We start from the raw sequence: 23,368 nt of genomic DNA on the forward strand, positions 1-23,368 counted from the left end.
TTGTGACCTCAACTATTTAAACAGATTCATCTCTTATTGTAAGTATTTGGCAAGCATGTCAAAATAGGCTTCATTCTTGTAAAGATTGCCAGTATTTTATTCAATTTAAACAATCTCAACTCTTTTGGATGGATTTGGATAGAATGATAAGTATAGTCTTGTTAATTCCATAACGAGATGTTGATTTTCTTTTCTTTTTCTTTTTTTTCTTTTTTTTTTGGATTTACAGGGTTGGGTTACTTAGATGTTGGCAGTTGAAAACTAAAAAACCAGATTGTATAATTTTATTTTGTTCATTTCAGTTATATTTTTGGATTTACAAGGTATTTACTCTTCGATGTTGGTGGTTTAGTAAAAAATTACCTGAAATTAGTTCTCAATGGTAATAAAAAAAAATTGAAAAAAAAATCCCAGTAGAACTCTAGTTTAATGGGTTACCATAAATGGAAATCGAGTCTTAGAGACTAGGTTTCTATTTATAGAAATCGAGTCTTAGAGACTCGATTTCCATAAATAGAAATCGAGTCTCTAAGACTCGATTTCCATTTATGGAAACCGAGTATAAGATACTCGAGTTCCACTGGGAATTAACGGAAAAAATCCCAGTAGAACTCGAGTATGTTATACTCGTTTCCATAAATAGAAATCGAGTCTTAAGACTCGATTTCCATTTATGGAAACCGAGTATAAGATACTCGAGTTCCACTGGGAATTTTTTTTTCTTTTTTGGCCGCAGGTCACTAGAATTATTTATCACATTGAATTACGTTTTTTAGTTCTCAAATTGGGGTAAAAAAAAAAAAAGGAAAAAAAATCCCAGTAGAACTCGAGTATTTTATACGTTTTTTAGTTCTCAAATTGGGGTAAAAAAAAAAAGGAAAAAAAAATCCCGATAAAACTCGAGTATTTTATACGTTTTTTAGTTCTCAAATTGGGGTAAAAAAAAAAAAAGGAAAAAAAATCCCAGTAGAACTCGAGTATCTTATACTCGGTTTCCATAAATGGAAATCGAGTCTTAGATACACGAGTTCCACTGGGAATTTTTTTTTTTCTTTTTTGGCCGCAGGTGCATGGACCAGAATTAGTTTTCTCCCCTGCAGCAAATTTTCCAGGGTCCAGAACACATCAAACAACTACATACCAGCATATGATAGGCGAAGGGAGCATACATTAAAGTTCTACAACCAGATTAAAACAGTAACTATTCAATAAAATTATTGTTGGACAAAAGTCTTAGCACACAATGGCAGTTCAATACTAGAAGGGCCTTGTGGTTGAACTTGCCAAAGTAATATCATTGTTCGTATTATAGGAAAAAGCTGCATCACGCAACTAATGTAACGAGTAAAATGGATAGCAAAGAGTTCAATTATTCGTAATTTACAACAATAAACAAAATAACAACTAAGTTAATACAACATAGTCTACATATTCGCCTAGCGGATATAACATATTATACATAGTCACCTAACACTTGTCCATACTGATACAACATACTCTACATAATCACCTAGCTTGTCCATACAGAAGATAACGACAAGTCCCACGTACAATGTCACTTACGAAAATAAAGTCTCCGCTTGCCTGACAAACATGAAATACGGTTATTAGTTTCCAAATGCAAAGAACAAAAACCAAATGACATTCTGAGTATATTATATAAAAACAGTGACGGCACTTGCCTAGTTCATAGCACTACCACTTGTCGAAGCCCCATGGGAATTGGGACAACATCTACGGTTATGCCCCTCTTGATGACACACTGTACATCGTTGCCTCGGTTGAATCTCCCTCAACTCCGGATCTTCCCTCCGGCTTCCCCGTTCTCGCCGTACCCCATCCATTTCATTCCTTATTCTTGACATCGTAGGACGACCTTTGGCCCGCAACAATCGTGGGTCAGGCACCCACCGTGGTCCGCGAACGTCTCTCCATAATGACTCTGACTTTGGCACCACAAAATTATGTGAATATGTGAGAATGGCGTTGTTCAGACTGTAACATGGGTCAATATAGCTGGGCGCATCGAGATGCAGAGCTTTAAGAACTTTAATTGCATGCGAACAAGGGATCTTCAAGTTTTGCCACTTTCCACAACCACAGGTTCTATCAAATATGCGCACATCATGACTGTGATTTCCCCCTCCAGCTCTATGGTCGTTATACGGGGTAACCACTTGATATATACCCTCTGCATGATTATAATTCCTCAGAGTGTGTCCTGCAATTTTCTGCTCATTTTTGTTATAGATCTCCATTGCATAATCACTCCACACCTTACCTCGAGAGAGATCAGAAGTAATTTGTTTATGTCGATCGTGGAAATATGCAACAAGTTTAAAATAAGTGAACTCAACCATTGCAGCAATGGGCAAACCGCGGGCACCTTTAAGAACCCCATTAAAGCACTCAGAGATATTGGTTGTCATTGCCCCGTAACGTCTTCCACCATCATGTGACTGGGTCCATTTGTCTACATCCTCACTCATTAGATATGTGTATGGCATATAACGTATAATCCGGCGATCAGTAGGGTCTACACCCCTCAGTAAATTAATCTCGGCCTCCTTAATGGTTTGCATTATGGACACAAATTTAGCATCATGAGTCGCATATCCAGCTTTCAAGGCCAATGCCTTTAGAGTCGGGTTATTAAAATGTGTGTTGAAGTTGCTAGCAACATGTCGAAGGCAATATCGATGATATACCCGTTCTCTTTCGTCTTGCCCTCTAGGCCACTCTCGAATGGCGCATTTGATACCTTTATGTCGGTCAGAAATAATGCAAATGTCCTTGTTTTCAATAACACGCTCTATCGAAGTCCTGAGACACTCTAAAAACCACCCCCAACTAGCCCCTGACTCCTTGTCCACAACAGCAAAGGCGATAGGCAAAACCTTTTGATTAGCATCGGTTGCCATTGCAATCATCAATACCCCTTTGTATTTACCATATAAATGAGTTCCATCAATACTGATCACTGGCCTGCAATACTGGAATGCAGCAATGCATGGAGCGAATGCCCAATATACATAGCGCAGTAACGTAGTACCTTCTAATGGCTTAGGTATGGTGTGATAGCTATACTGGGTACCCGAATCCTGATCCAAGTATGCCAACAACTTTCGCAACCTTTGGTAAGACTCCTCCCAATCCCCAAAAATCTTAGCAATTGCCTTTTGTTTTGCGTCCCATACTTTATAGTAAGAAAGCTCATGATCATACTTAGTACGGATGATCTCCCAAAGCTCATCAACAGTAGCAGTGTGCTTTTTTCGCAATCTTCCCACAATTTCTGATGCAACAAAATTAGAATCCATCATTCTACCATCTCTTCGCAGCCCAAAGGGTATACAACTGTGTGGACCCACATAAGACGTGACCATCCACAGACCATTGAATTTAGGCTTCATGTATGCCCCAACGTACCACTTGCAATTGTCGTCAATGCATGCGGCGCACAATTCAGTTGTGCTCGACCTTTGGATGGAGAAATTTCTATTATCCTTTGCTGCATATATTATCAATGCACGCTTCACCGCAGCTTTATTTGCAAAAGTCAACCCTTTACAAAAATGCATCCCATCTTGCCAAGTACAAAGATATGGTATCTGAAGACGTGAAGGATCAACCATATTTTCCCAAGTATTTGCGTAGAATGAGTCCGCAGGAGGTCTGTAGCCAGTGGTCGTATCTGTATCATGCTGGACACCAATATCATCATCATCTGCATCACCTTCATTATGGTACTCCATATTTTCCTCTTCAAAATTAGGAACGACTTCATGCTCATCCACATCGTTCTCAAAGTCACCTCGCTCAATCCTCTCTTCGTACTGATCCATATCATCATTATTTTCACCATCATTCGCAGCATGATCTTCGTCTTCGTCTTCGTCTTCCTCCTCTAAATGTGTCTCTTGAGAGTAGAGGGTTCCACCAGTATTCGCAACATAATCTTGAGATGACAGCGTATAACCTCCCATTGCATACCCTCCCATTGTAGTGCATCCATCATCTAGGGTTGTAAATTGTAAAGCCGTAGATGTTTCTTGCACCACCTCAGTACTGTTGTCTACACTCGCCTCCAAACTTACATACAACTCAGCAGCATTTACTTGGGGCATTTTCTGGATCCTATTAAACATCATCTTTACATGTTTATCTTCTTTAATCGCCATATACCCATAATTTATCCGTTCATGAAGAACTTCTTGTGGGCAACGATAAATAATCTTGATGTCATACCAAGCAGGGTTCAATTTCAATTCGTCCATTATTTTCCTCTTCAAATCAGTCAACGTCTTCAACTTACGACGTAACATCATGTAGTAGCATTCGATACCCTCCCCTCTAAATGGGAATCCGTCAATCCCTTCAGGATTGTAAAGGTGTCCACCGAAGTATACATTTATGTCAATATTCTTCAAAGATTGTGCACCTATTAGAGAGCCAACTAAATTTATGTTAGTGACATATTTGATCTCTTTCATTTCACATCAATTACAAAAACTTTTCTATCTACTCAAAGTACAAGAATCACAACTTCTAAAAGTGTAACAATTGCATATACTCACCCCACATCACATACAAACACACTCAATCATTATAATTTCATACTCAAACAAATAAAAAAACTGAAGACAAAACTCACCCCCATTACAAAATTGAAACTCAGCTCTAACAAAAATATAAATAAAAATATCAAACCAAACAACAAAAGTCATGAGGATGTGCAAATGAATGAGTGCAATTATGTAACAACATCATTCAAGTAATTTTAAATTAATGCCATACCCTATTACACTACTATTGATGAAATAACATAGAGCAGGGTTCATCAGACAAAAAAAGAAAAAGAAAAACACTAATGTGAATATAATCATGATCAATCAAATTAGACATATCATCTAATTTAATATATAAATATAAATATATTTATATATTTAGCCTATTTATACAACTATATAATTAAATATTTATATAAATATATTTATATTTAGCCTATTTATACAACTATATAATTAAATATTTATATATTTATATAAGTATTTATATATATAGTTGTATAAATATAAAAATATTTATATAAATATTTAATTATTTAATTATATAGTTTTATAAATATATAAATAAAAATATGTATATATAAATATTTAATTATATAGTTGTATAAATATAAATATAAATATATATATACGTATTTTTTATAAGGAAACAAATATACATATTTTAATACAAACAAATATCTTATCAGGAAACAAATATATTTGCCTAATACAAACAAATATTTTATTAGGAAATGGCATATACACTAAAACAATGCAAGCAACACTTTTTAAAGCAGCTATATACACTAAACAACTAATTAGAGAGTGAGGAGACCCTTACTTGACATAATGATGTGCAAATGTACTGCTGAGATTGTATGAGAGTGAGAGGAGCAATGTTTTGCTGCTAAATATGTATGAGAGTTTGAGTCTCTGTGAGAGTTCTTAAGAGAGGTTCTGTGATTGAAGTTGCTGAAGGTGAGAGTTGTTGAGGCAAGTTGTTCTTCATGTGAGAGAGTTGTGTTTAGTCAAAATATTCTCTGCATCTGAGAGTAGTGTGAGAGTTTTTTAGGTTCAACATAGTCTGAGAGAAGTTTTGGGTGCTTGTGCTAGTTTAACATATTTTTTGAATATGTCTCAAAACAGACAAATTATATTCACATGTCCTTCAGCAACGTACTCATCTTACCTGCTGGAGGAAGCAACAAAGACTGTTAACTAGCAAAAGCACAAAAATAGTAGATAGACAAGCACAAGCAACAGACAAAAGACAAAACATGTCCTTCAACACAAGCTTTAATAGACTAGCACTGCACGTATTCAGTTAATAGACTAGCACAGAGCACGTTCCTAGCACAGAGCACACAGCAAAGACACTTGATAAGACCAGACAGGAGGGGAAATAATGCTTTGAAACTCGAGTCTCTAAGACTCGGTTTCAAAGTGAAACCGAGTCTCAAAGACTCGAGTTCAACGCGCGCGTCTTTTGGGTTAAAACTCGAGTCTTTGAGACTCGGTTTAACTTTTTACGTAAACCGAGTTTCAAAGACTCGAGTTTCAAATAATACCTACGTGGAACTCGAGACTTAAAAACTCGAGTTCCACGTAGACTCCTGCCACATCAACGCCATGACAAAGCATGTAAACCGAGCCTCAGAGGCTCGATTTTGGGCCCCTAAATCGAGCCTCTGAGGCTCGAGTTGCTAGTTTGCCAATATGTTTCCAAACTGACCCTACTAACTAAATAGTTGGGGTTTTATGGGTAATTACCCATTTTCGCCTAGAAAGATATGTGTTTGTGTTTGTAATAAGAAGAAAGAAATTGATTACTTTGAAGGTGAGTCATAATGTGGAAATCTGGTAATTCGCTGATTCGCTGTGAGTACAAACTTTTCTGCTTATGCTGCTTTTTGATTCTCTTCTTGTTTGAGAATATTAGAATTTCTCTATTCTCCTCCATTGGAGTTTACCTACCTACAGATATCTATATAGAAGGATTGTATTTCTCACTCACTCTTTGATCACAAGGGTTTCTAAGAGAGTTGAGAAGTGAAGAAGACTGAAGCATGGTGAGGCTATTTATTGTGTGTTTGCTTTGTAACGTACGCTAATTAGCTTTGTAACGTATGTTTCTCTCATACTTCCAGAACGTACGATAATTTCTAGACCAACAAACCCCAATCGTACTTATCTTTTTGAGGGAACGGTAGTACAAGATTTGAACCCTCTTGGGACCAATAGTTAAAATTTTCTTTAAGCAAATTTCTTACAATTTTAAAAAATAATAATCAATTATCTTACTTTTTTTCTTCTCAAATAAAATATAAATTATATATATATATATATATGTGTGTGTGTAAATGCATTTTTAGTCTCTACATTTTGACTTTTTTTCATTTTGGTCCCTACATTTTAATTTTACTACTTTTAGTCTCTAAACTAATTAACGTGTATTATTTTCGACATTTTCATCAATCAACCGATGGAAATATCTGAGGTGGCTGACGGAAGAATTAAAATATTATAAAAAAATGCCACATCAGCATCTATTTTAAAAAATATATATATTTATCAATTTTAACTAAATAAAAAAAAAACAGAACTAAAAACAATAAAATACACAAATTTAGATCTAATTCATTTTGAACAAGAACACACAAGAACATGATCACAAATTTAAACATCAACACAAGAACATAAGAGCACAAACCCAGAATCAAACACAAACTCAAATTTAAAAACACAAAGAACACAATAACAAACATAAACTATTTACTCTCAAAATAAATGCCATGTCAAATTCAGAAAAATCATACAAATCCAGAAAATCATACAAACCCAGAAAATCATACAAACCCATCAAGAACACACAAGAGCACAAACCCAAAAAAATCATACAAACCCAGAAATCAAACACATAAAAATCATAAAAGAATATTGAACAAAAAAAAAATCAATCCATATATATACACAAACCAAATTATCCAAAAGAAAAAATAGATTTAAATCGGAAAATTAAATCAATGCAATCATTAACAAAATACCCACAAAATTGAACAAACCCATCTCAATCCCTCAACCATACCAACACAAACCCAGCTCAACCATACCAATACAAAGCAAAACATTTCAGCCTCTCTTTAAACCCACAATGGACCAAGCCGATCCAGACCTAAAAAACCCAAATCTACCCACCACCTGCAACCCAAAAAAACTTAACCAACACCACTAATATGACCCAGCCACCATGATCTCCACCTCCACCAATCTGGCATCACCATCAAACCTAACCAACCCGATTTGGGTGTGCATGTTATTACACACGTTGCATGCTCACAAAGCCTTACAACACTAAGCACAAAAACACATATACCCAGCACTTACCCTCTGTTTTGCCCTTTAACCTCCACATCTCATTTTTGTGGATCAAGCGTCGTTCAAGATGCTCTTAGCTTGTAGATCAGAGAATAGCTTCTAGGTTTGGGAGTAAAGAGATTCGGGTTTAGAGAGAGTGTTTGTTGATTTTGGGCTTAGGTCGAGAGTTTTGTGAGTGCTTGGTTCTGTGGTGGTGTTGGCTGAGTTCCGTGGTGGAACAAGGAGGTTGTGCCTTGTTTTGGATCAAGGAGACAGAAGTCGAGGTCTAGAGAGAGATGGACTCAAATCAAGTTTTGGGTTTCAAGTGTTCGAAGTGTGTGAGATTTAGTTTGAGTGGTAGAGAAATTGGAAGTGCAGGAAGCTCCGAGCATGGTGGCCATGGAGCTTTGGCATAAAGGAGAGGAAAGATTTAGTTTGTTATTGTGTTCTTTGTGTTTGGTTTTGGGTTTGTGCTCTTATGTTCTTGTGTTGATGTTTAAATTTGTGATCATGTTTTTATGTGTTCTTGTTCAAAATGAATTAGATCTAAATTTATATATTTTATATTTTTTAATTCTAAAATTAGATGCTGTTGTGGCATTTTTTATAATATTTTCATTCCTCCGTCAGTCATCTCAGATATTTTCGTCGGTTGACTGACGGAAAGGACGAAAATAACGCGCATTAATTGGTTTAGGGACTAAAAGTGGTAAAATTAAAATGTAGGGACCAAAATGGAAAAAAGCCAAAATGTAGGGACTAAAAGTGCATTTACACTATGTGTGTGTGTGTGTGTGTTACCTTTTAGATGTACGATTCATGTGTTGCTGGATACGTAACATAATAAAAAATAATGTTACCTTATATATATATATATATATATCATGTAATTTAAGATTTTAAATAATACCTAAACATCGTATTTTGTAAAAGGTAAATGCCAGGTTCATAGTATTAGGTTAGCAAACCATGAGCAACCTTGTGTCTTGTAAGTTTATTTGAAGTCCATGACATGTATCAAGGTATACGCAAGAGGTTGCAAGTTATGAAATCTTGACACATAGTAGATCAATTGAAATCTCAACACATAGTTTACTAAAGTCGAGCCATCGAGAGAATCATGCTGTCAAAATCCTGATTCAGCCTAATCAAGATTTTTAAGGTTTGAAGCTTTTAAGGTTTCATGGATTCCAATTTAAGTTATAAAAGGAAACCTAGAGAACAAGATATGAGACTTCTGAGAGATGTGTATTGCACACTTAAGGTGAGGGTTAACCAAGTTCTCACAAAGCATCACTATGTGATCAAGGTTTTAAGATTATTCAAGATTTGTTGATCAAGTTGAAGTTTTTGCAATGAGTAAATAGACAAGTTGCTACGAAAAAGCTTCAAAAGGGTTCTTAAAGGTGTGAGCATGTTCACATTCAAATAAAGAGCTTAGTTTTTGCACTAGATGCACACTAGATGCACCTTGCTGCATACACTCTAACACTTGACATATTTTGCATTCACTCATGCTAATTAAGTCCTTTTAGACCTTTTAACACATTTAACATGTTCTTGTGTCTATGTCATGCATAGGTTTATACCTTGTTCCATCATCCTTAGCATGTCTTGTTTACTTTATGCTTTGTAGCATTTTTTAGATATTTTTGTTTTTCATTTGAGCTTCATTTTCTCATTCATCTTGCACCCCTCTTGCATCATCTTTTACCCTTGTTTATATTTTCTTTTCTTTCCTTCCTTCTTGATTCATTTGTCTATTCGTGACAAAAAGGAAGAGAGTATACTTAAGAGTATACCAGAGTGTATTGTCATTTCTATATGACTCATGTGCACATTCTTAGGAGGAGAAATTCTACTTCGTGCACATTCATAGTGGGAGAAAGCCAGAGGGGAGATGCATGTACTAAAGGGGAGAAGACATCTTTTATATGAGAAAACCTTGTTTTGTCTTGTTTTATGTTATGCTTGTTTTCTCGTTGTTTTATGATGTTTTGAGTTACATTTAGTATCTATACTTTGTTGCTTTCATCGCATCGTGTTTATGTGTTGGACATGCATACATCCTTATGCTAATGTGCTTTATTGATTGTATGTTTGGATGATCATTTGCTTTGCTATATGATCATTTTAGTCATTTCCATATGACAATCATGTGTTTGATCAAGTTGCTCATATGTTTCACAACATGTTTACTTGGTCGCATTTTATTTGTTACATTATACTTGTCCTTTTATCACTTGATTTACCTTGAAGGTCTAATGTGTTTTGTGCAAGTGTTTCAGGTTACAGGTATACATGTTCAAAGTTCATCACAGGTGTTAGATTTAGGTGTTAGTGAGTTTTGCTATTGTTCCCAAACTCACGTTTAAGTCTAGAGTCTGTTATAGGGTGTTTTGTCACGGAATAACCAAATGGGGAGATTGTAAAGTTGTGATTTACAACTATGTTTTATGTGGCTCTATTCCATGACAAAAAATGTTGTAATTGCTTTAATTTTATTCCTTGTATTTTGTGGAATTTTATTGTATTGGGTTTAATATTAAGTTTGTGAAGAATTAAGCATGTATTCGAAGAACAAGTGGATTTTGCAAGAAGATTGTGAGAAGCACGTGAAAAGCTAACCCGTGAAAGAGCCACGTGCGAAGCACATGACTAGAAGTTGAAGAGTTGTGCCAGGCTGTCAGTTTCGCGGGTATCTCGCAGTTAAAGCCTTACCCGCAAAACACTTGCAAAACATTTTGCTTGGAGGATTTTTAAGTGTGACTTTTTTACCCTTCACCCATACTATATATATCTTCATTACCCACAAAAGTACGAGGAGGTCATTCAGAGAGAAAAACCCTAGATAGGTTTTCTACAATACACACACCCATCTTTTATAGAGAGAGCTACTCATCCTTAGTGAGAAATCATTCTAGCCTCTTCTCCTTCCTTCTCTCACTGTCATACCTTGAGAGGAGATTTGTACCCAAATACAACTCATACCTTTTCAAAGTGTAAAGTGTGTTTTAGAGCTTGAGAAGTTTTGAGGATTTGCCAAAAGAAGTTGGTGAGGCTTGGCAGATGCAATTGGGCGTATTGCGGGATCCAAGAAAGTTAGAGAAGATAAAGTTTCGTTAAGTCCATTGGTAGTAGGAGCTTGGAGGGCTCAAGTAAATTGGGTATGTAACACCCCAGTTATTAAGCATAATTTGGAAGAAGTTTGAGGGGAAAATTGGTAATCTTCTCACAAGATATTTTTGGGGCAAATTGGTAATTAAGCTTTTCAACTTAAGTCACCCCCACCCCCTTTCTTCCTCATTTCACGTTGATATCTCTCTCCCTCTTGACCAACTGCCCCTTCTCTCTATTTTTCTATCCTTTTATCTCACCCACCTACCAAAACACAAACAAACACACTCTAGTTCCCATCTACTTTATCATTTCTTTCCCCTCTCTAGTCGAAACCTCCCTATCAAGGAGGATTCTGTCTCCATTGATTCTCCTAGTAGAGCCAAAACTCCATGAGATTTTGAAGTGCAAGAGACCTTAGGTAAAAATCTAAGTTTTCTCTCAATTTCTTCTATGAAATCCCTTGCATTTTGTTAGTTTATGATGTTTATGGTATATACTTTATGGGTTTGGTGAGTATTGGAAGTTTAGAGGGTTATGAGGATTTGGGCAGCAAGAGTTTTTATTAAATCCGAAAAGTTCAAACTATTTGGGGGTGTTTGCTTTGATGGGGTGTTTTGGTTGTCTATTTTACTAGTGGGTATTTGAGGTTTGGTTTCCTAGAGCAGCTATATGGGTTTTGTTGTTGCATGAGTTGATTCCAAAGTGTTTCTTTTGCATTTGAATGGCTTTGACATATGTGAATGTGGGCATGTGCTTGTTGCATGTCAAGTGTTTGGTAAATTGCGTATATGAGTTAAAGGATCGAATTTCTTGACTCGTGTTGTGATGACTATTATACAAGGTTATTGGTTGCATTCATAGTTGTTATCATGTGCTAAAACATGTAGTTTTGAGGTTAATCAAGTCTGAAAGTTTTTGGCATAGTATTAAGATTATAGTAATTTTATTTTGGAATTGTAAATCTATCCCTGACAGATTTGAGCTAGCTGCAATATATGATTTTTAATAAATTATAGAAAAATATTTTTGGGCTGAATTTTCTATGGTGCATTGTATACATATAGGGGAATGTTCCCTTAAAGTTTTGAATTAATCGGATAACTTTTCATTGACCAAACAATTTTTACGAAATGGCTGCCCTGCTATGTATTGAATCTGAAGGTAAGACTAAAACGTTGAGAAATTGTGGAATTAATCTCAAACCTAGGTTGATCTTATCTTAGCTTAAATATATTATTTAGTACCCAAAGAGATTCATCAGTATGCTATATTATCTTATGATGCATATTATTGCGGTAATGAATTTAAAATGTTTTGGTTGTGTCAGCACTATGAGTTTCTTGGATGCTTGTTTGGTTCCTGCTTGGGAAGGGTACTTGTCTTAGGACAGGCAAGCTAGACTTTAGGGCTTTTGGTTTGATTTTAGGGTATTATTACGATTTATGGAGATAAGTGTGATGGTACTTTATGAAAGGCTTTGTTATTGATAAGTTTGATCATTGTGTTTCTAGGTTCCGATATTCTTGGTGATGGACCTAGTGACTGGATTAATTGATTTTGTGATGCCCGGTTGAGGTAAAATTGTTTGGCCTTTTGAGGTAAGTAGCTTTTTAATGGGATTTTTGGAAAATAACTATATTGCATAAACATTATTTTTGGGTTAAACACATTTTGGAAAATTATTTGTGGAACTATATCTTTCTAAAAACTATTGTGTTGTAACCTTAATGTATATAACTATTTATGAAAAGTGCATCATGTTTAATATTGCATATGGGGAAATGCATGAATATTTGGCATGGGAAAGAAAAAGCATCTTTGATTAAATTCGTGAGAATGGATTTTATGGATTTATTGCATTATTCACAAAATTTAAAAATGCTTTGATAATAGGGAGAGTTGATACAAAATCTTTTTGACAAGAAATGAGTTTGAAGGCTTTGAGAAGCTTGTGAATATCTTTGGATATTAAAAGGTTTTGTGAAACTACTTGGAAATGAACTGTGTTTTGAATTCATGTAATCTGTGAGCTCTTTATGTTTTACCCTTGTGTCGTGATGTGTGATTACCCAATGATTACCTAGCTAGATATTATAGTCTGTGTGACATTGGTATCTTAGCACCCGTCTTTGTGAATGTGATAAGTTTCGTCTTTGTGACGACAGATTAGTTCTATCTTTGTGACGGCATATGAGTTCTGTCTTTGTGACGGCAATGAGTTCTGTCTTTGTGACGGCAAATTAGTTCCGACTGTGTGTCAGTGATGAGTTCCGTCTTTGTGACGGCGTTGTCACATGGCCCTAGGGTTGGATTTTCATGTTTTGGAATGGTGTTTTGATAGCTCACAGTAAATAGTATGTAGTTTCATGTTAAAATATTTTAAGAAAGTTTGGTGCTACATTGTTTAAATCATTCTTGTCATTTTACCAATGAAAATGGATTTGCTTGATTTTCATGGAAATTCCCAAATTATAACATGTTTTGTAAAATATTCATTATCATGAAACTTGCATTTCCCCCACCCCCATTAATTGTGCTACATATTGGGCTTTAGCTCATCCCACTCTCCAACAATTTTTCAGATAAATTTGCTATACCCCGGGCATGGAGCTTGTTTATTTGGTGGTGATTGGAGCATTATGCTAATTGAGAGAATTATGTTATGATTGGTTGGTGACTCAACTTACAAATTTTTATTGAGGCCATAGCTAATTCTATCAGAGGTTGAACTTTTGAGGTTTGTTAGCCTTGGGCATGGTAAACCTAGATTTTGTCATTGAGGTTAAGGATTGTGATTTGATGTTGATCCTTTTGGAGTCTTGGAATTTCGTGTATATTTGGAGACATTGTTTGTAATTTGTATTGTTTGTAAATGTGTTATAATGTTTTGACTTGTAATATAGAGATCTTAGTATGGTTATTTATCCTTATCATGTGTTGAGGAGAAGAAAAAGAAAAAAAATCCTACATTCTCACTCTTAATGGTTCTTCTCTTATGCTTTGGACCCTTTTAGGTTTGGGGCATGACAGGGTAGACTAGGCTTGGAGAGTCTTTTGTTATTCGTGTACTCCAACTTTATTCTCTAGTGGATCGTTTACCGGTTGGAGGGCAGCGGAGAGGTTTTTCGTTGAGTTCGTCAATTTCCTTTTTGATGACACGTCTTGGTGTTATCTTGTGGTTACATCTCTCTTCCCTTACTCTTGGTGCTTTACTTTTATTGTTTGTTATTCATGTTTATGCACTAGAGTAGTTATCGGTTTATTGTGCTTCATTTATTCTTGTTCCGCACTTAGATAAGTTAGAGTAAAAGCAATCTAGCCTTAATTTTTATTTGGGGGTCTAAACAAGCTCTTGTGTTTTCACACAAATTCGAGCTTTCAAAGTCCTTAAAGAGTCCCTGGTTTTGGAATTGTGTGTGGTCACATCAGTAAGTTTACTTGAGTTAGAAATAGATTTAGGATTAAATATGTTGTAATCTCAGTTCCTAAAAAAAAAAAGATGTACTCTTCTTTTCTTTTCTTTTTTACAATTAATTTGTTTCCTTTAGGTTTGCAGATAAATCATTAGAGATTTTTTCTCTTCGTCACCATATCATGTGTCTCATTTAATTTCCACTATGTTTACTTTTTATTTTTTTTACCATATGGTTATGCGATTGTTTAGCCAAGACTTCATCATAATTGGTTAACTAAAGATTCTTGGCTTTGAAATTGGTGAATTGGTACAACTAGGTTCTAAATCCTCAATGGTTGATTGAAAATCCCTAGGTAGGGGCAAAACCATCATTTCACAAGTCTAGGGTTAAAAAGGTGATTTTACAACATGGCATAATTTAAAACTTGACCTAACACAAAATTCAAGTTGAATTGAACTTTCAAGGGCAAAATTGTTATTTTTTGCATAAAATTTGGGAACTTTATTTTATAAATATCAAAGCTTAATTATCATTGGTTGAAAAATACTCATAAAGTAGTATTAAGCAGAAAATAAAACTTAGGTAAAATTTTTATGTGCCAGACATTAAGTGTCTAGAAGACTTAAATTGAAGGATTGGTTCATTACATAGAAGTTCTTAAGTTTATATGCAAAAATTATTTTCCTAAATTCTTTGTGTGAATTAATTAATTAATATGGCAACATAATAAAACCTAATTTGGTTATGTTTCCCAATTTGGTTTCTTGGAAACATGCCAAATTTGCCTTCTACTATTTGAGCAAGTTCCTCACTCTCAATCTTTTCGACCTGTCATTTGGTCTCTTTCTATTCCAAGATAAAAGTTTCAAATTCACATCTCTAACCCCACCTTCCAACTATTTTTTTTTTTTTCTTCTTCTTTTAGAGCTCCTTGCATCATATTTTAAACCAAAAAAAAAAAGAAAAAAAGTAGGGATATTATTAGGAAATTTAGTGAAAATCATGACTAAAATATACGACGAAGTCAAAATTTAGTTGGGTAGATTTGAATATTGGATGAGTATAATTTTTTGGGATTGTTTTGGTTGTAATTGATTTCTAATACAATATATTTTTTAAAATATTTCCTTATATGCCTTTTAAGATTTTTTGAAGAGTAGTTTAGAATATTCTTACTCCTTGTCTACCACAAACGGCCCATGTGCAATTGCTCTCAATGGCTGAGACTGAGAGTTAAAAAATATTATAAGAACATAAAAGTTAAAAGTTAAAAAGTGAAGAAGAAAAAAAGTAAAAACTTTTTGTAAGAGGTGAATGGGGTAATTGCACTAGAGTAATGTTCATTACACATGCCATATGTACACCACTTATGCACAAATATCGTGAATTTACGTCCCAAATTTAGTTCAAAAAAGTGTGTATGTGTGTGTGTAAATCACTGATTCCGACTCATCCTCTTGGGTCATACAATGTAGCATAATAACTATGAACTCTAAATACCATTCACTCTTCAAAAACTTTAACCACTACATCATGCTTCCTGTATGGCTATGAATGACCCAAAGAAAAATACTAGCAAGATGACTAGAGGATAGTTAGTCAATTATAATGTCTAGAAGACTTAAATAGAAGCCATACTTCATTACAGAGGATAGTTCCTCATGGCTAAGCTTATAACAAAATTGCTGGGCATCTTCTTTGGGGCTTCGTATGCAGGTACATGATGTTCCAGCCAGGTATGCAGGTACATAAAGTTCCAGCAGGATATTTGGAGAGATCGTTTCTTTTTTCTGCAAGCACTACCACCAATATCTACCTTTGGCTGAAGAGACACTATGTGCCATGCAAACATGAGGGAAAAGTGTTCCATGCGGCAAGAGTGATGGATCATATTCCCTGAAATTAACTCAATAAAGTCAAATAAAAGCTAGGATGCTGTATTCATATTTTTAGTGCTCAAATACATTTCTATGGTGTGATTGATATTCCAAACCAACTAGACATTGATTGAAATAGCTCTACAAATCTTGCTTGACCCCTGCCTCTATGTCCTGCAAAGTCTTGTTGCCACTAGCTCTCTCTATGTATTATTATGCCAAAAATCATGGCTCAACCCTGCAAGATATGGGAAATCAAACAGGGAGAGAACTGGGGGGAAAAGGTCGCAGGCACTCAAAATAATCTGTTGCGACTTAATAAAAATATTCATAAAGAAGCTAAAAATAGCAATGCACTATTACTTGGTCATGAACTTTACTTGGTCATAGCTCTATTGAATAATTAAGATCCTATGGCATGGTGTTGATATTTTGTTTGGGTGGATTGTTTTGAGATAATGAAGGCTCCGATGCCATTTCTGTGCATGTAATCAATTTTAGAGGTGTCATGTGGAAAAGAAATAGAAAAGTAGAATAAATAATTGCGTATGGACCACAAAGATTTACATGGTTTGATTTTAGACCTACATCCACAGGTGATGGTGTTGGATAGAAAGTTTCAGAGAGAAATAAGGAAAAGGAAAGAGTGGTGCAAAACTCTTACAAAACCTAAACCTCAAATTAGAAAGACTGGCTCACAGAGAATAGAGCTGGTTAGGAGACTTTTTGTGGAGACAACTCAAACCAAATAGGACTAGGTGATACTATTGGCTTTGTATTAATACAAGACAAGAAAGCTAACTGACCATCAATGGGTTATACTTCCATGTGATACACATAAGGCTTATTCAAGCCAAGCATAAACTTGATTTATTATAAAATCAGTAGTCATCAACAATCCAACACAAAATCATAGGCAAAATAAAAAAAAAAGGGCAATCAGGTTGGATTTAGAAGTTATATGTATGCCACTCTCACCAATAACACTCTAATTACTATATCCAACTTATTTTATGGAAAATCATCTTTGAAACTAGAAAACACAGTTTTAAGACAATCTTTCTATTATATAGAATATCAACATTAACTTTCATATTTACTGAATTAGTGAATTTTGAATCCTGCTAAGGCTACAAAGAGTTGTCACCAATGATTACATTGATTTGTAACATTGAAATTGCAAATATAAGAATTTTAACTTAATATTAATAGCGTATAACATATCTAATAAATCATTCTTTCACTTTTTTCAACTTCTTTGTTGCAAATGTGTGCCAAGACTTTCACGTGTATTTATTTCACAATTTATTTTATATTTGTTTTATTATTTTGATTATGAATGTTGCGTCATCCTTACTAAGAACTGCTTTGGGGAGATTAACAAGTCTTTGAGCAAAAATAGCATGATTTTATGAGACGTTAATCAGAGAATGAAATAGGTGACTACAATGAAGCAACTGCTGAACATACCTCAATTCGAAGACACTTAAATCCAAAATCTCTCTCTCTCTCCCTGACCTTACTTTAGCTTTCCCAGCATACCTAACTGACACCAATACAAGATATTCTGTTTTTCATTTTTGATAAATAAACCAATTACAAGAATTACATTCATAATCCAAAAGTATGACAAGTTAAAAATTAAAGCTGCTCAACTTTCAGAACCAGATGCGAGTTAATCTTTCTACTTTGTCTAGTTGGGAAAATGAATTCCTTTGGTCAGTTTTATGCACAAGCTTTATTTAAAAAGCTAGTGATAGTTAGAATAAATTTCTGGTATAAACAACAGCAATGCCATACACATGAGATTAGTACTTCTTAGGGGCTTGCACCCTCTTAACATTCCAAAACATATCTATGGTGGGAGGAACTATCCATGGCATGATCCAGATCTAAGGTATAATTATTCTTAAAGTTGAATTTATTACAAGTTCCGGCTACAAGCCTACAACATTGATAGAAATTCTGGCACAAACCAATATAAAACAAAAAACAAAATTAGGAAGTTACACCCTCTCTACTCTACCCAATTTTTTTATTACCTAAAGGAATAGGTTTTCCCTTAAGAATCAATGCAGAAGTTTATCTTTTATCTTTTCTTCCTCTTTTTTTTCCTAACAAAAAATATTATATTTGGTATTCTGACTCCAATAATAATTGAATATATAAAAACTCACTCCCTAAATGGAAAATTTTCAGATTACACAATGACTCACCAAAAGAGTCCATGCAACAATAACGAGATGTGAATATAATAAAAAATATAAGAAATAAAAATCTCAATTACTTAGTCAAATAAAGTTGAAACGATCTTGGATTTAAACTGCTAAATAAATTAAGAAGGTTGCCCAATCTAGAATATGGCATTATACTACTTTGGAACTCATTCTCAAAAGCAAGCACTGATATTGTAGTATGCCATGTTGTGTACAAGATTAATGATGTAAGCTTAATTGACTTGTAACGGACACAAGACAGCAGGAAGAGTACAGAAAGGGCACGACATGTTCAGGTTTCTACAGGAAAACATGAAGAAGTAAAGTGCAATACAACAATGAAGCTGATACTGCAAATTATTTCCAATATATATTACTCCAATGCTAGCCAAACCTATATATAAGAAGTGCAAAAAAAAAAAGGGGGGGTGGGTACTTGAGGCATGCATGCAAGATAAATTTTATTAATCTCAAAATTGATTACTCACCAGAGCCACGCATATCACATGTTCAGGCAAACACGATCTCTTTGAAACTGATTTTACCATGTTTTGTCAGAACAACAATATGGTCTTGTCTTACTGATCTTTCTGCTTCAATTACCCCCTGATCTACCGTCAGCATCATTATGCAAACCAGAAAGATTAAAGAAACAGAGAGGCCAGCGTGAGTTTCAGTTGTTATAGTATGCTAAAATAGGAAGATTATATGTTATTTGTAATGATGGGTTATAAACTTATAATTATAGTCCAGATCAGTCCCAATAATGCAAAAGGCAACATCATTACAGAGAACTATCCATAACTGTTGTACCAAGTCAAATATGTTCTTCATAAAAAAGAAAAAATACACTTGAATCTGATAAAATAAACCAAGGTTCCATATAATCCATATCTTTATTCTGCTTTCGGTGTATGCAATAATATACAGTTCTTCAAGTTAAGGCACAATTTTCACTAGGAAGATGATTGTAGATTACTAGGTTACACAGCACAGTTTCAATTAATGTGCACTTCATGCTTTATAGAGATGCATGAAACTATAAATGAACACTAGGTGTTCAAAATAATACATAATACAAGTACCATAAGATTCCTTCTTCTTTTTTTGCCAAGAACAAGATTTCTTTTGACAGTGCCAATCATTGCATTCCAGAAATTCAAATAATGAGAGAGAGAGAGATTTTCATTAACTAATCAAATAAATTAAAACTTCCATTTGACGTCAAAGCAAAAAAGAACATTATCTCCCGAATACACATGTACAAAATTGTTCACCAATTTAACAAAGACGTTTCCTAAACCTGCACGTGTTTATTCACCAAGACAATCTCCTGGTGTCAAGCAATTGCTGGCACCAGCAGCCATTTTACCAAACTATATTAAAACCATTATGGCATAAAAAATAGCCAGCATTACAGAACAAACGAAAAATTGGGAGAAAAAAATCTGACTTTTGTGAAACTTTGGCACCAGCAGCCATTTTACCAAAACTATATCCAAACCATTATGAAATGTCATTATAGAAAATTCAAAAACTTGAAGAAGAAAAGTTGATTAAATTTTGTGAAACTTGGAAAGATTAAGCTCAAACTGCCAACATGCTATGTAAAGTTGCAGGTTAACCACCATAACCACATCGAATGACTAGGTTCAACTAGTGTACCACAAGATGTGTAAACTACACTACCAGTGTGACCATATGTGAAATATTTGGACCAAGTGAACCTTGTATCACAAAAGTACTTCTAGAACCTCTCTAGCACCCTTCTCCTTTCTACACAAGCTACTTTAAAAACCTTCACTTGGGTCATTTTAGAAATGACAGGAAATAATTGTTGTTTTTATCTTCTTTCTAATGCTTCACTACAAATAGCATTTTTTTTTTTTTTTTTTTTGAGGTAAACCAGCACTACAAATAATGAATAAACTTGACTCATTACTGGAATGAAAAATGTTATGATATTGAAATGAAGCATTTTCCAAAGCTTTAGGTTCTATTTTTGTCCCTGAAATATCATACAAGATTTTGATAATTAAAGCCTTCTAGCTCCAAACCTACTTCTATTTTTCATTGAAATAAAGTGTTGTCCGAAGCACTAAAATCCCATTCATTTACTACCAGAATGAAATGAGGATTGAATTTAAAAATGCTTTGATATAGAAAGTTACAATCTGAGTGACTAGTATCAAAATTATTTGACTCAGCCAAAAGTTTCATCATTCAGTGACTTCAAATGTCCAACTAGCCTCACAACAACAGGAAACCAAAGTAATTTAAGTATGATAGGGTTTAAAAAGAAACTACCAATTAGTAGTTAAATTAAGATTAGAATTTAGTAAAAATATACCCATTCAACTCTATACTAAATCAATCTTTTAACAAACTTACCAAAATATGTTGCAAGTAAGATCAATGCTGTTGCGATTAAGAAGATCTATTTTTTCAACTTTCCACATACAAATCAATTCCATAAAATTCAGGCTTTGACATTCATGATCTTCCTTTCTAAATACAATGTTTTGTTCATTTCATTATAATAAATAAAGAGATGGTAAAACTACACATTGCAGTGAAAAATAATAGCAGACATCTGGTAAATCACTGATCTGACTTCTAAGTGGCACCTAACATGTACAATCAATGGTTTGAAGCTAGTATAATCCATAGTAATTAAGCATACTGTACACATTATCTGATAGTGATATTGTTCACCCGCTTCATATGGTCTACTGGAAGATATCGGCAAATTGGTCAGTAGTTTTCGTTGTGCCTGACAACCTTCTTGGGATATCTTGAGCATATGAACATGCAATCATCACCACCAACGTTTCTGATCAAAGAAGCTGAACTGTTTTCCTTTTGAGAAGCAGAGTTCAAGCTCTTTGATTGCATGTGCAGGTTAAAGTGAACCAATGCTTTCATGTTATTTCCTTAATTACATCTAATCATTTTCCTTTTTGTTTCTTGGATGTCATTAAGGACAGATCTTAAACAACGCAAAGCTGATAAAAGAAAAAATATGTAAGCACATCCTGAATATTTGATACTTTCATATATAAGTAAAGGAAAATTTATGTGATAGTTGAGACTATTAGGTTGTTAATGGGGATGTACTAGACATTATGAAGTACTATCTAGATAGATCAAGTAGATTACAATTAAGATTCTTTTTTTTCTTTTCTTTTTTTAATGTTGCTTTAACAGATACAAGTCTTATAAGACATTTATGAATTTTGAAAAATATGTTGTTTACCATCAGCTTTTAAAAATTTTAAAAAAAATTAGCTTACTCGCCTTTGAAAGTTTTTTATATCCTCAATGTTCTTTACGTACAACGGTATTTTAACTAACTTTCAGCAAATAAACAATAAAAAATTAACATTTATGTACAACGGTATTTTAACCAACTTTCAGCAAATAAACAATAAGAAATTAACAAAAGGTACATGAAATCACAAGAAATTTCTAAAGTTGTAGTCTTTAGTCACTGAAATTAAACAACGTTAAGTAAAAGGAAAAAAATTCCAAAACTTTATCGGCATTGAAAACTTGTCAAAAGATTTTATTTGGCATAAAATAAAATGGTAGATTAGGATTTTGTAGTTGGTTGTTCATATTAATTATATTCTAATTAAGTGCAGATATAAGGAGACAACCACCCGAAAAGCCAAAGCATAATTCAAAACAGTGAAAAACAATTAAAATGAATTGTGGATTTACATAGATGAGAAACACAATTAAAATGAATTATAGATTTACATAGATGAAAAAAAAAATTAAATTAATATATCATAAGCTTTAGAATAAAGGAACCAAAAGAGAATAAGAAAAAAGGGTAAGATCTATACCATTGGTTACACACTCCCACCTCATCTGGCTGCATTCATGAATGCTCTAGGAACTGCATCCAAAGTTACAAAGCACATACCATTAGAAAATTATAGCAAAACATGCATGTACATATATATATATATATATGATATATTCCATCACATATATGAAACCATTTGTATAAAGATATGTGTTTGTGATTGTGATAGGAGGAAAGATATTGCTTACTTTGAAGGTGAGTCATACTGTGGAAATCTGGTAATTCGCTGATTCGTTGTGAGCACAAACTTTTCTGTTCATGCTGCTGTTTGATTCTCTTCTTGTTTGTGAATATGAGAATTTCTCTATTCTCCTCCATTGGAGTTTAACTACAGATTTCTATATTTCTCACTCTCTCTTTGATCACAAGGGTTTCTATGAGAATTGAGATGTGAAGAAGATCAGAGCATGGTGAGGCGACTTATATTGTGGTAGGTTTGTAACGTATATCTGGGTATGTAACGTATGCTTCTCATACTTCGAGAAAGTACGATAATTTCTAGGCCAACCACCAATTGTACTTATCTTTTTGAGAATTCGGTAGTACAAGATTTAAAAATAGTACCTTTAAAAGTTTTTTTAAAAACATTTCTTACAATTTTTAAAAAATAATAATTAATTATCTTACTTTTTTTTTCTTCTCAAATAAAATATAAATTATATAGTCCGTATATACGTGTGTATATCTTACCTTTTAGATTTACGGTTCATGTGCCGCTGGATACGTGACATAATAAAAAATTATGTTACCTTTTATACCTATATCATGTAATTTAAGATTTTAAATAATAAGTAAATTTTGTATTTTGTAAAAGGTAAACATTAGGTTCATAGTATTAGGTTGGCAAATTGTGAGCAACCTTGTGTCTTGTAAGTTTATTTGAAATCCAAGACATGTGCCCATGTCTGCACACAAGAGATTGCAAGTTATGAGATCTTGACACATAGTAGATCGATTGAGA

General features: G+C 34.0%; 1 protein-coding gene and 1 long non-coding RNA gene across 4 annotated transcripts; both read right to left on the minus strand.

Annotated features, from left to right (window-relative positions):
- Window positions 1-1,356: 1,356 nt before the first annotated feature.
- On the minus strand, window positions 1,357-5,548 carry LOC115961418. The gene is made up of 3 exons (XM_031080404.1): window positions 5,392-5,548; window positions 1,683-4,441; window positions 1,357-1,584 (listed from the first exon to the last, which is right to left on the minus strand). Exons 1-2 carry the CDS (start codon window positions 5,396-5,398, stop codon window positions 1,683-1,685), a joined length of 2,766 nt encoding a protein of 921 aa, XP_030936264.1. The 5' UTR covers window positions 5,399-5,548; the 3' UTR covers window positions 1,357-1,584.
- A 10,378-nt stretch (window positions 5,549-15,926) lies between these two features.
- LOC115959964 lies at window positions 15,927-22,901 on the minus strand. 3 transcript variants are annotated; one of them, XR_004085055.1, is made up of 6 exons: window positions 22,596-22,901; window positions 22,385-22,437; window positions 19,022-21,538; window positions 17,788-17,863; window positions 16,405-16,555; window positions 15,927-16,336 (listed from the first exon to the last, which is right to left on the minus strand). It is a non-coding gene; the product is annotated as an uncharacterized LOC115959964 (long non-coding RNA). The 3 variants fall into 3 exon arrangements; XR_004085054.1 differs by having other exon boundaries at window positions 15,927-16,555; XR_004085056.1 differs by having other exon boundaries at window positions 15,927-16,555; window positions 19,022-19,144; window positions 22,596-22,898.
- Window positions 22,902-23,368: the final 467 nt, after the last annotated feature.

This window comes from Quercus lobata, chromosome 9 (genome assembly GCF_001633185.2).
Source record: "Quercus lobata isolate SW786 chromosome 9, ValleyOak3.0 Primary Assembly, whole genome shotgun sequence".
In the NCBI taxonomy this organism is placed as follows: domain Eukaryota; kingdom Viridiplantae; phylum Streptophyta; class Magnoliopsida; order Fagales; family Fagaceae; genus Quercus; species Quercus lobata.